Here is a 12,023-nt window from a genome sequence, read left to right as displayed (position 1 = left end):
AACGTCGAACTTGTTACAATGTTCTTTAGAATTGAAAATAAAGCATCGTGAGCCGAATACATGGAAGAATTTAACATTTGGCTTCCTGTTGTTTATGATCCCATAAGGAGTGAGAGTGAAACGCTTATTGAGATAGGACCTGTTTTGTGTAAAATATGTTGCAGCTATAGCATCAGCCCAAAAATATAAAGGTAGAGAAGCGAAACTTAACATGGTTCGAGCCGCCTCACACAAAGATCGGTTTCGTCTTTCAACAATTCCGTTTTGTTGAGGGGTGTAGGGGGCTGAGAAGTTGTGACTAGTTCCTTTTTCTGCCAAAAAGTCTTCAAATTCTTTATTTTTGAACTCCAGCCCATTGTCGCTTCTGATGTTACGAACGACTTTCCTCAGTTGCACTTCAACCTGCTTAATAAACATCTTTAGCTTGAGAGTTGCCTCAGATTTGTGCTTCAGAAAGAACACCCATGTAAAACGTGAAAAGTCATCGACAATAACAAGAATATACTTGTTACCGCCAATGCTTTCGATAGATGATGGACCACACAAGTCAATGTGAATTAACTCAAGTGGTTCAACGACTTTAGTGTTTATAATGGATGGGTGACTTTGACGACTCTGCTTCCCCATTTCACACGCAGCACACAAATGTTCTCGATCAAACTTGAGCAATGGAAGACCCCGAACATGACCTCCTGTGACAAGTTTGTTGATATCCTTGAAATTGAGATGGGAGAGCCTTCGGTGCCACAGCCAGCTTTCGTCAGAATGTGCTTTGGATAATAGACAGATAGCTGGATTTCCTTTGATAGGTTTGAGATTGAGAGGAAACATTTCGCCTTTGCGCTCTGATTTGAGAATCACTCTTTTTGTTTTCTTCTCTATTATTTCCGAACCCTCATCTTCAAATGAAACTTTAAGACCGGTACCTCCAACAAGCTAAGATACACTGATGAGGTTATGCTGTAGTCCTTCAACATATGTAACCTTTCTAATAGTGAAGTCTCCATTTGTTATCATCACATAACCTTTTATCGTGCCATATGAGTTGTTCCCGAACTTGACATTCCCGCCGTTTGGAAGAGATCGAAATTCCCTCAGCTCTTCCTTCCTTCCTGTCATGTGACGTGAGTAGCCACTGTCAATATACCATTCTTTGTCGAACTGCTCGTCACTGATAACCTGCAAAAATCAAGCAGATTTAGGAACCCAAAGTTTCTTGGGTCCACGTGAGCCTTTCACAGGAACAAGAATAGTAAGAGAAATGTCAACAAGATATGTTCTTTTTATTAAAGTTGTTTCATCTTTCTTTTTAATAGTGAAAACTTTAATTTTGTTAGGATTTGTTATAGTCGGTTTGGATTCAGGTTCAGGCGTTTGGGCCCTGGAATGCTTTTGATCATTCTTGACTGAGGAAACCTTCGATTTTCCTTTCAAATTTGTTGAAGATTTTGGATTTTGAGTTTAAATAGAATTGGATTTAGAATGGGGTTGAGAAGAATTAGAATGAGAGAATTTAGACTGAGATGTTTTCTTGACTTGAGGTTCTAAGTGACCCTTTAGGTTTTGGTCATTAGTGGGACCGAATCTTGAACCTTGATAGCTTTTTCTCTCGGAACCGAACCTATGCTTTCGGTAGCTGGTGTTCTCCGAACCGAACCTTTCCCTTCGGTTGTTATTCCTTTCAGAACCGAACCTGTCCTTTCGGTTGTTATTACTTTCTTGCGGCCTGACAGTACTTTTCTCTGATCTTGAGTTTTTGTCATGATAAGAGAAATGGGCGTTTTGAGATCGCCAAAACTGTTTTCGCTCTGAGAGATTCTTCTTGTATCTTAGATTCCTTTGTTGCTTCTGATCCTTCACTTGCTTCGGCTGTCGGTGAATGTTGGCTTTTTTGCTTTTGCTTCCTGTCAGCCAGTTCACTTTTAACATATGATGTTTCGATTGTAGGAGTAACTTCTTCTACAGGAACTTCTTTTGCACCACTAGTACTTGGCACATCAAAGTTGTCAGGCTTGTTTAGAGGCTCTGGCACATATCTGCCTTTGGTTTTCCAGGACGTTCGCTCTGACAGAACAACGGTTTCGTCAGCATTATCTATAGGAGCAGACCAGAAAAACTCATCACAGCCATCTGCATTATCTTCGTTTACTATGGCGGTGAGTTCGGCTGTCTGATGTTCAGTTACTCCTGTGACCTTATACACCTGATTTGGTGTTGTTCTCACCTTTTGGTATACTACAGCCTTTTCTTCAAGAATCAGGGACTTATTTTGGGACAATTGAGCAAACTCCATAAAATTTTCAGAAATAAGATTTTTGTGGTTTTCGGGTTCGCTCTTGACAAATTCAGAACAGTCAACTTCATCCTCTACAGAAATTACGCTCATATCATCATCCTCATTAAGCTCAGATGCGTTTTCAACATCAATTTTATTTTCCGAGCTCAAGTTGGCATTCAATGAGTCAAATTTTTGTATGGTTTCGGTCCTTAGTTTCAGTTTATCGTTTTCATCCAAAAGGTTTTTCAGCATGTCCTTATGGTCCTTGGACTTTATAAAAGATTCAATTTTGTCCATACCATACATATAAGTCGGATTCACATCATCAGACGAAACTACACTTTCGCAATTATATGCTTCAGCATCAATTTCATCCTCCTTAAACTCAAGGAAGGGCAAAATCATGTGATGAATTTTCTTTCCTATTTCACAGTTCAGATGAAGTTGAGTGATGTTAGCATAAAGATGTTTAGCAATTAAACAAAAACATTTCTCTGTTTCAGAAGTTTTAAATTGTCTCTTTGTAAATAAATGTTTTCGTCCTTAGATTTAATCAGCTCCGACTCCTTCAGCTCTATCCTCCGTTCCTCACTCTTGGATGACACCCTGCTTATTTGGTCAGTTAGGTTAGAATTGGTGACCTGTGTTTGAGTTAAGCTGCTATCTAGATTTGAGATTCTTGAATTTAAGCTTTTTAATTCATTTTCATATGAATTTTGTGGGACTTTGAATGAAACAAAAACGGATTGTACCTTCTTGATCAATTCATCGAGCTCATTGATCTGCACACTAAGAGGTTTTGCTGTGAAGCATAAGTCCTCTCGCTCCTTGGTGTCCTCTTTCCCACCGTCTGTATTGTATCCCCTCATTTGAGATACATCTGTCACCATAAAACACTTCCCACTGCTTTCATCACCTCTTGCAACATACGCCTTTCCATGAGATGGCTTCCTGACTTCATCATCCTTTGAGTCGGTTGACCAGATCTGCACACCACCGAACTCATCATCCGCTGCCGAACCCTGCACAATTAAAGCATTCATCGAAGGGTCAGTAGCAACTTTCTTTCTCTTGATCTCTTCCAACTTTTTCATCAACACAGCTTCTTCATCTTTCTCCTCATCCTTCTCTGCCATTTTCTTCAGGACACAATCTTTGGCATAGTGGTTCTTTCCTCCACAGTAGTAGCAGTTCACACCAGAATCTCCTTCAGCTTTCACCTCTTTCTTTGGTTCTTCTGTCTTCGGTTCCTCCTTAACCTTTTCAGAACTGTAGTTTCCCTGCCAATTTCGGTTCTTATTGGTAGGGAACCTTTTCTTAATGAACCTCTTTGGATTCAACACCATCATTACATAGTCTTCAGAAGTAAGATCATAGTCTTCTAAATTGAGATCTTCATCTTCTACCACACTTTTGCTTTTAGACAGGAGTGCCAAGGACCCCAAACTTGAGACCACATTTTTCTCTTGCAAGACAATCTTTTCTTGGGATTTCAGAATCCCCACCAGCTTTGCCAATGAATAAGATTTAAATTGCTCATGAGCTTTAACAGTGGACACAACCGCTCTCCACTAGGATCTAAGGCCATTCAAAAAGGTTACTTTTTGTTCAATCAGCTTCCTTTCTATGTCGTGTTTGATCATCTTGCTAAGAAGATGATTGAAGCGATTAAACGTCTGAGTAACAGTTTCATCAGAATTTTGTTTAAATTCACCAAATTCAGACAAAAGCAAGGTCTGAATAGAATGCTCCAAATCTTCATCTGTGGAATATAGCTCTCACAGCCTATCCCAGATTTCTTTAGCCGTGCTGCATGAACTCACCAGCCTGAATGTATCTGATTGAAGAGCGAATCTAATCAGTCTCAATGCTTTAATGTTGCACTGAAACTTTTCCTTTTCGTCTTGAGCAACATCCTTTACGTCCTTTAACAGATCATTATACTCTTTCTGAGTTTTAATGATTTTTGATGTTCCTGAGTGAGCAAAAGGTCCAGATACGATTGCTTCCCAAATAAGGTTTCCATTGTCTTCAGATCCGATGACATAATCTTCAAAATGATGCGCCCAGACTTTGTAATCCTGGGTGTAAAGAATAGGAATCTTCGTCGTTGATCCAATGTTGTTTGAGATGTTGATGGGATTAGATTGTGACTCGTCCATACTTGATCGTTTTAACCTGTTTGAAAGATCAGACTTGTAATATGTAATATTAGGGCAAAACAAATAAATGCTGAGTTACGTCAATTATGGAATGACGGCTCAATAAATATTAGTTTATGCGGAATAACCCTAATCGCAAACTTTTTCACAGAAAAGATGTGTATGAATTACACAGCCTCCTGCTCTGATACCAATTGATGAGTTATAAAATAACTCTTTGATCGGTTAGATCTTTGCAACAGGTAAGTAGTGAACGTAAAGATAATAAAAACGAAACACAAGTATGAATCAGAATGTGTCGAATGATTAGATTACTCAATCCTCAACAAAGCTCGACTAAGAACTTCCACTATAGAGGATTCTAGAGTTACAAAATAAGAACGATAAATATGCTGAACAATACTTTTCTAATCGTCTATCTTATCCTCTCGTTCTAGAATGCATGCAAGCATCTATTTATATTAAACCCTACAAAACTCATGGATGGACAGGCCCATACCAGAGATAAACATGGACTAGCTAACAAGCCCAATAGACGCAACAGTATACTGACCCTAACACATGCTTGAGAGCATGTCCGAATCCCTTAAACCAAGGCTCTGATACCAACTTGTAACGTCCCAAAATTCAAGACTAAAAATTTCTTTTAATAAAATATTACTTAAAGTAAAATCATCATTTCAAAACATAAACAGAGTATTAGTTTTCAAAACACATGTTCATTGTCAGAGTAAAACATTCCCAGGCTGACTAATCTATGGTGTGTGCCATGCGATCATCCCGAGCTCCATTATCCGCTACCGGAAGTACCTGAAACCAAAACTGAAAACCGTAAGCACGAAGCTTAGTGAGTTCCCCAGATACCACATACCATACAAACCATTCATAGCCAAGAACCGACTTATCCATAATCAAGTAAGGTGCTATGTGCCAAACATAGTCTTGCCATCATGCCACGGGTCGCACGTGGTCTTCCTGGTCAAGCCTGGGCTGCTCCCTGGGTCTTACAGACAAGTGCCAAGGGCCACCCCCTGGTCTTACAGACATGTGCCAAGGGCCACCCCCTGGTCTTTTATGCAAGTATCACAAAGACAACTATACTTACTACTCTACTTAGCTAGACAGCATACAGTGTGCCAGAAGCCACCTCCTGGTCTTTCATATATAATAGCATACAATGCGCCAGGAGCCACCTCCTGGTCTTTCATACGTATTGCCTAGGGCTAACCCCGGGTCTTCCTATCATCCATAATAACATACAGTGTGCCAGGAGCCGCCCCCTGGTCTTTCATGCATATTGCATAGGGCTAACCCCCGAGTCTTCCTACCATACATAATAACATACTGTGTGCCAGGAGCCACCCCTGGTCTTTCATGCATATTCTAAATGGGTCGGCATTGGTGCCTTAGACCCATACAAACAGTGAGGAGACTCACCTCACACTGCTGAACTCTGCTGATAACCTCTGGTTGCTGACCGACAGCTCTCTGAACTCCTGCTCCGCTCGCTCCCCGAGCTACCAATGTGAAAGCAACACTGAGTCTAACCGACCCCCGAAAGACAACCAAGTCAACTCTGGTCAAATTCAAAGTCCTGGTCAAAGTCAACCTTCCAGGTCAACCCTACTCGCCGAGTCACCCTATTGACTCGCCGAGTTCATATGTTCAAAGTCCTTCTCTTAGCGACTCGACTCGCCGAGTCAGTCCATGACTTGCCGAGTCTACCGATTACCACGTCCTGACCTGTCCAACTCACCGAGTCTCCATTCGACTCACTGATTCGAGTCTCAACTCGAAGGGTTTGGGGGTTTCGCGACTTGACTCGCCGAGTCCAAGAACAAACTCGCCGAGTCCAAGACAATCTTCATCAGACTCGCCGAGTTGTTCTTCCAACTCGCCGAGTTCCTGCTCAACTTCATCCGACTCGACGATCTATTCATCCCACTCGTCGAGTTCCTCCTCATTTTCAAGATACTCGCCGAGTCCACTCAAAGGACTCGCCGAGTCCATCCGGTCCTTCATACATGCAGAGGAATTTTGAGTCATGCAGGGACTCAAATCTGTAGATCTATCCTTCCCAAGCCTATTCCTCACGTAAAGTTGCAAACTTTACGTGTAGAGAAGGAGATCTAAGCAAAATACATCATAAACTAGGTTTTAAGGCCAGGGGCTTCAACATTGACTCAAGGGCTGATACTTTATGCTTCTCTAGTCCATAACACACTTGGATTTGAAGTAGCAACTCCAGATCCGGCTTCTAACTCAAATGGGTGTCAAACCATGGCCTAAAAGCCCCAATTCTCACAAACATGGAAGATCTAAAGGAGAGAGGGACGACTTATTACCTTCAATATCTTAGAAAGGCTCCCCAAACTCCAGATCTATAGTCCCTTCTTGCTCCTCCAAGTTCTTTCTTTCTTCTCCAAGCTTTAATGCACCTTCCAAGGCAACAAATGGCTCAATCAAAGGATATGACGGCTAGGGTTTGGTATCCAGGGCTGAAGAGGCAGTAAGGAACCCTAGGAAGAAGATTAAGACGTTTATATAGGCTCCAAGTCCCGAATTTAGGGTTTTCCACGCACAGACCAGACTCGCCGAGTTACCTTGGCCGACTCGCCGAGTCGGTCACTTACTCCTCGACCCGGATCCCGCTCGGACTCGCCGAGTTCCTCCTTGGACTCACCGAGTCGCCCCTAAAAATTAGGGTTTTCTTTCCTTTCTTGGCCTTCAAAACTTTGGGTGTTACATTTGGTCCTTAGTTTCCTTCCATGCATGGGCTATGATGTCTTGATGAGTTAAAAAGTTAGGGTTTTTGGTATTGGGCATTTTCTGGCCATGCAAAGTCATAAACTTGGAAGCTTTTATGACTTAGAATGTTGTTTTTGGACTAGATCTGCTTTTGGATGAAGGGACTTAATGAAATAAGCTTTAAATGGAAGGAATACATGTAGCCAACATACGTTGGGCGTACATGGGAGTACGCCGCACGTACGCGATGGGAGTCCCGTAATCTGGTCAAACACGCTTTACGCCCTGCGTACAAGTTGAGTAGTACGCTGGGCGTACTCAGTTGAGTTGACTCAATTGACTTTTAAGCTTTGACTTTGACTAAGTTTGACCTAAGGGTATTTTGAACAATATTTTGAGATATGGTCACTGTTTGTTGTATAGGTGACCTGTAGAGTTGGTATACGGAGCTGTGTTGTGTTCATATATTCTCTTAGTCCGAGAGCGCAAATTTTCCTCACTGTACTTGTGGGTCGAAGGCACCAATGTCGGCCCACTAGATTATGTATCCTGGTATGTAAGATGTTGTTATGCTGCAGTGATCTGTTAGATATGTATTCTAGTATATAAGATGTTGCTATACGATAGTGATCTGTATATATGTCTGTTAGTTTGTTGACTGGTTATATGATTATATGTTTGTTGGATATATGTTATTTGTTATATGTCGGCATAGTGTGGTTAGGTTGAGACTATATTGCTTTGTGCGGTCAGTCAACAAACCCGGGACAATCCAACCAAGGTGTTGTGGGTCAGGGCAATCCAACTAGGAGGTTGTGAGCCAATGCAATTAATCCGGGAGGTTGTAGGCCAGGGTAATCCAACTGGGAGGTTGTGGACATGCAATATGAATATCTGTTTGGTTGTGCGTGGTACTTTGGGAGAACTCACTAAGCTTTGACTTACAATTTCAGTTTATTGTTTCAGTTACTTCAGATGATTATGGAAAAACAAATGCATGATCGTCCATATGCTCTTGATTTTATGATTTTGGGACAGTCTGATTGTGGCTGTTACTCTTGGAAAATGTTTTGTAAACACTTGTGGTAGTTGAATTGTTTTTGCAAACATGAAAATTTTACTAAGATTTTTGGGATGTTACACCTCAAGTTTGACCAACTTGATAAATTTAGTCCTTATTTGTTTATTTTAATTTTTAAAGTCCAAATATCATCGAATGTTTTTTTATTACCCTTCTTTATGTTTTCAATAATTAATTATTTAATACTTAACAACATTTTAAGAATATTTAATTATAAATATATATTTTTATAATTATATCAAAAACCGACTAAAAGTCTAAACCCAAATTAAAGACGTTACAAATCCTAATAAATGACCGTATCCTTTACTTTTTATCAAAATGCTACTTATTTGAGTATTTCACAATAAAATAATTGCAAAATCACGCAAAATAATTTTATATAGTTTTCAAAGCATTCTTAATATTATGTCTTGATGATGACTCGAACCTCCGTGCGTTTTAGCACGAGATTTGTCTTGAACCTCCATGATTTTTAGCACAACATTTTACGTCTCATGTGTGTACTATTTCACTACAATGTATCTTCATCATAAAACAACTTTAATTATTCAATATAAAAATCACATATTTTATAATATATTAACAACAATTTCATAGTGCATGTATTATTATTATTATTATTTTTCAAAATACAAAAGCAAATTTTTAATAAAAACCATACGACTTAACACCAAACCATTGGAAAACAAATAACATTTTGATGAAATGTAGAAAATTTGATTTTTTCAAAAGCCTATAACCAAAATGGTCAATTTTAATTTTCTCTCTATACAATTTGTTCTAAGAAAACAAAAAGGCCTAATCTCCAATCCAGTCCAAAGGCCAAAACCCTAAATAGCCCACTATAAATTCACTTCTTCTACGTCTAGGGTTTCTCCCTAACCTTCGCTTCTGCTCAGCCTCTTGTATCATCTGAGAGGAGCTTCCAGTAGCAAAAGAAATGGCGGACTCATTGGTACTCCGCGGCACGATGAGGGCCCACACCGATTGGGTCACCGCAATCGCCACCCCAATCGACAACTCCGACATGATCGTCACCTCTTCTCGTGACAAATCAATCATCGTTTGGCGCCTCACTAAGGAAGACAAAACCTATGGTGTCGCACAGCGCCGTCTCACCGGCCACTCTCACTTTGTTCAAGACGTCGTTCTCTCCTCCGACGGTCAGTTTGCTCTCTCAGGTTCATGGGACGGAGAACTCCGTCTCTGGGATCTCAACGCCGGAACCACCGCACGCCGCTTCGTTGGCCACACCAAAGACGTCCTTTCCGTCGCATTCTCGATCGACAACCGTCAGATCGTCTCTGCATCCCGTGACAAGTCGATCAAACTGTGGAACACACTCGGAGAATGCAAATACACAATCCAAGACGGCGACGCTCACAGTGATTGGGTAAGTTGTGTTCGTTTCAGCCCCAACACTTTGCAGCCAACAATTGTCTCAGCCTCATGGGACAAAACTGTGAAGATCTGGAATTTGACTAACTGTAAGCTCAGATCAACTTTGGCCGGACACGGTGGCTATGTGAACACCGTTGCAGTGTCGCCGGATGGTTCTCTGTGCGCTAGTGGTGGAAAAGATGGGATGATTTTGCTTTGGGATTTGGCTGAGGGCAAGAGACTTTACTCTCTAGATGCCAGTTCGATCATTCATGCTCTTTGCTTCAGCCCTAATAGGTACTGGCTGTGCGCTGCTACAGAGTCAAGCATTAAGATTTGGGATTTGGAGAGCAAGACCATTGTTGTAGACCTTAAGGTTGATCTCAAACAGGAGTCTGAAATGGCAGCTGAAGGCACCACTACTCAAACCAATGCAGGAAAAACTAAGGTCTTATTCTTTGTTCCCTTTCTATGCTATTTAATATTGCTTCCATCTGAAACTTATTGTTTAGGGTTTCGCATTCACATTATCCCTCATCAACAAGATCCTTAGATTCTAAGCTAGCAATTTTCAGATTCAATTAAAATAACTTCAAAGTATTCTCGTTGTGATACACTAATATAGTCCATTTGATTATGAATATTTCATTATTCACGAGCATAATAACCATTTTTATGACTAGAATCATATCATAAACTAATCTAGATTCTAAAATTTCATGTTATAATGATCATTTTGTGAAATGCACATACAAATTACCTTACTATTAACTTGTAATAATTATGAATTTCTTCATGATAAACTTTTCACATTTCAATTTTTCAATCAACTGTCAAATGTTTCTTCCGACGCTAAAATACAAACTACGTTATACTTTCAAGTGAAAAATGGACACTTGACTTTTATTTTCAATGTGACTTTTTACATATGAAGTTAAGATACAATGATTATGAAGTTAAGATACAATGATTATTATATCTTTATCTTACGTGTGATTTGTTGTGTGAATGATTTTATAGGTTATTTACTGCACAAGCCTAAGTTGGAGTGCAGATGGAAGCACACTATTCAGTGGATATACAGATGGAGTAGTAAGAGTTTGGGGAATTGGACGTTATTAAAATGGAGTTTAATTTAATTTGCATGTTTTAAGGATATTATGTGATGTTGCTATAATAGGTACCCTTGAAAGTTATGATTTATGTTTCGACTTTATGTTTTGATTGGCTTATGGAAGTTTCAGTTTTGGAGACATATTTGTTTAGTCTTTGTTATTTCCCTTATTTTACTAAGGAAAATATTTTGTTTGCTTAATTTTTCTAGTTCTATAATTATCCACTCTGATTTATCATCTCATCATGTTCATTAGCAATATAACGAAAGAGTTCATTGGATAACCCTTGATTCACCTTACTTTCAATTGCTATTGGTTTTTTAATATGTTAAAATTTCCCTTCATTTGAATGAACATTAAATTTCCTACCTCCGACTTTAATTATAAGAAAATGGATAATGATTTACAGTCATTGTGTTGTTTTTTTTCCCCATATTTTTTCCCTTCAAGTTGTTAAACCGTACAAATTCAAATTCGGTCCTTATGACCGGTTATTCTAGGTTAGTCAGAAAAAATGATTTAATAAGGTAATATATTTTTTATTTTGTACACATTTAATTCTAAATATTTTTGTATATAGTTAGTTCTTAATATATATTTGTTTTTGTTTCGAAATAAGTCATTTTTGTTTTGTACTTGTTCAAGACAATTATTGATGAAGTGTGTAATGTTGATGATGTTTATGTGTAACGTTTTATTTTCACAACAAAAACTTTTCATTATTAAATAAGACAAAAGTCCCTGATTATAAGTTTATTATTAAGAAAAAACGTTTATTCCAAAATACATTTATCGAAAATCAAAGTAATATAAGAAACACGAAATCCTCAATACTATTGATGAATGTGTACAGTCATGCCTTCGCCTTCCCACAATCAATAACAATAGAACTTGAAAACATAAACAACTGGGTAAGCATAAAGTTTAGTGAGTTTTTTTTCCCAAAATACCCGATACAACCAACATATTATCATGCACACGGGCCCACACTCATCATATTAGAATACCTTGGCCTATCAGTCATTGGACTGAAATGCCAACATGCAACATGTCCAATCAGTCATCGGACTGGAATACCCAGGGTTTGTCGGCATGCTACCTTAACCCAACCGCTCTTCTCGAGCCTCCATGCCTACGGCTTACAACCGACCCGCACTAGGTATCTTGGCCTACAACATATAGCAGGACCATCTCAACATATCCCACCACCATATGACTATCCCACGTAAGATGTCGCGAGAAAAACCTAAAAAAAT

At 39.3% G+C, this 12,023-nt stretch overlaps 1 protein-coding gene across 1 annotated transcript; it reads left to right on the top strand.

Annotated features, from left to right (window-relative positions):
- Nucleotides 1–9,135: 9,135 nt before the first annotated feature.
- On the top strand, nucleotides 9,136–10,907 carry LOC111885428 (guanine nucleotide-binding protein subunit beta-like protein). The gene is made up of 2 exons (XM_023881683.3): nucleotides 9,136–10,100; nucleotides 10,673–10,907. The coding sequence occupies exons 1-2, from the start codon at nucleotides 9,213–9,215 to the stop codon at nucleotides 10,772–10,774; spliced, it is 990 nt and encodes a 329-aa protein (XP_023737451.1). The 5' UTR covers nucleotides 9,136–9,212; the 3' UTR covers nucleotides 10,775–10,907.
- The last annotated feature ends 1,116 nt before the right edge of the window (nucleotides 10,908–12,023 follow it).

The sequence above is a fragment of the Lactuca sativa genome, chromosome 2 (genome assembly GCF_002870075.4).
Source record: "Lactuca sativa cultivar Salinas chromosome 2, Lsat_Salinas_v11, whole genome shotgun sequence".
NCBI classification, from domain to species: domain Eukaryota; kingdom Viridiplantae; phylum Streptophyta; class Magnoliopsida; order Asterales; family Asteraceae; genus Lactuca; species Lactuca sativa.
This window is presented reverse-complemented; position numbering and strand designations above follow the sequence as displayed.

Coding starts and splice junctions, on each gene's coding strand:
- LOC111885428 (XM_023881683.3), top strand. CDS start 9,213: ATGGCGGACTCATTGGTACTCCGCGGCACGATGAGGGCCCACACCGAT. Junction 10,101..10,672: donor CCAATGCAGGAAAAACTAAG/GTCTTATTCTTT, acceptor ATGATTTTATAG/GTTATTTACTGCACAAGCCT.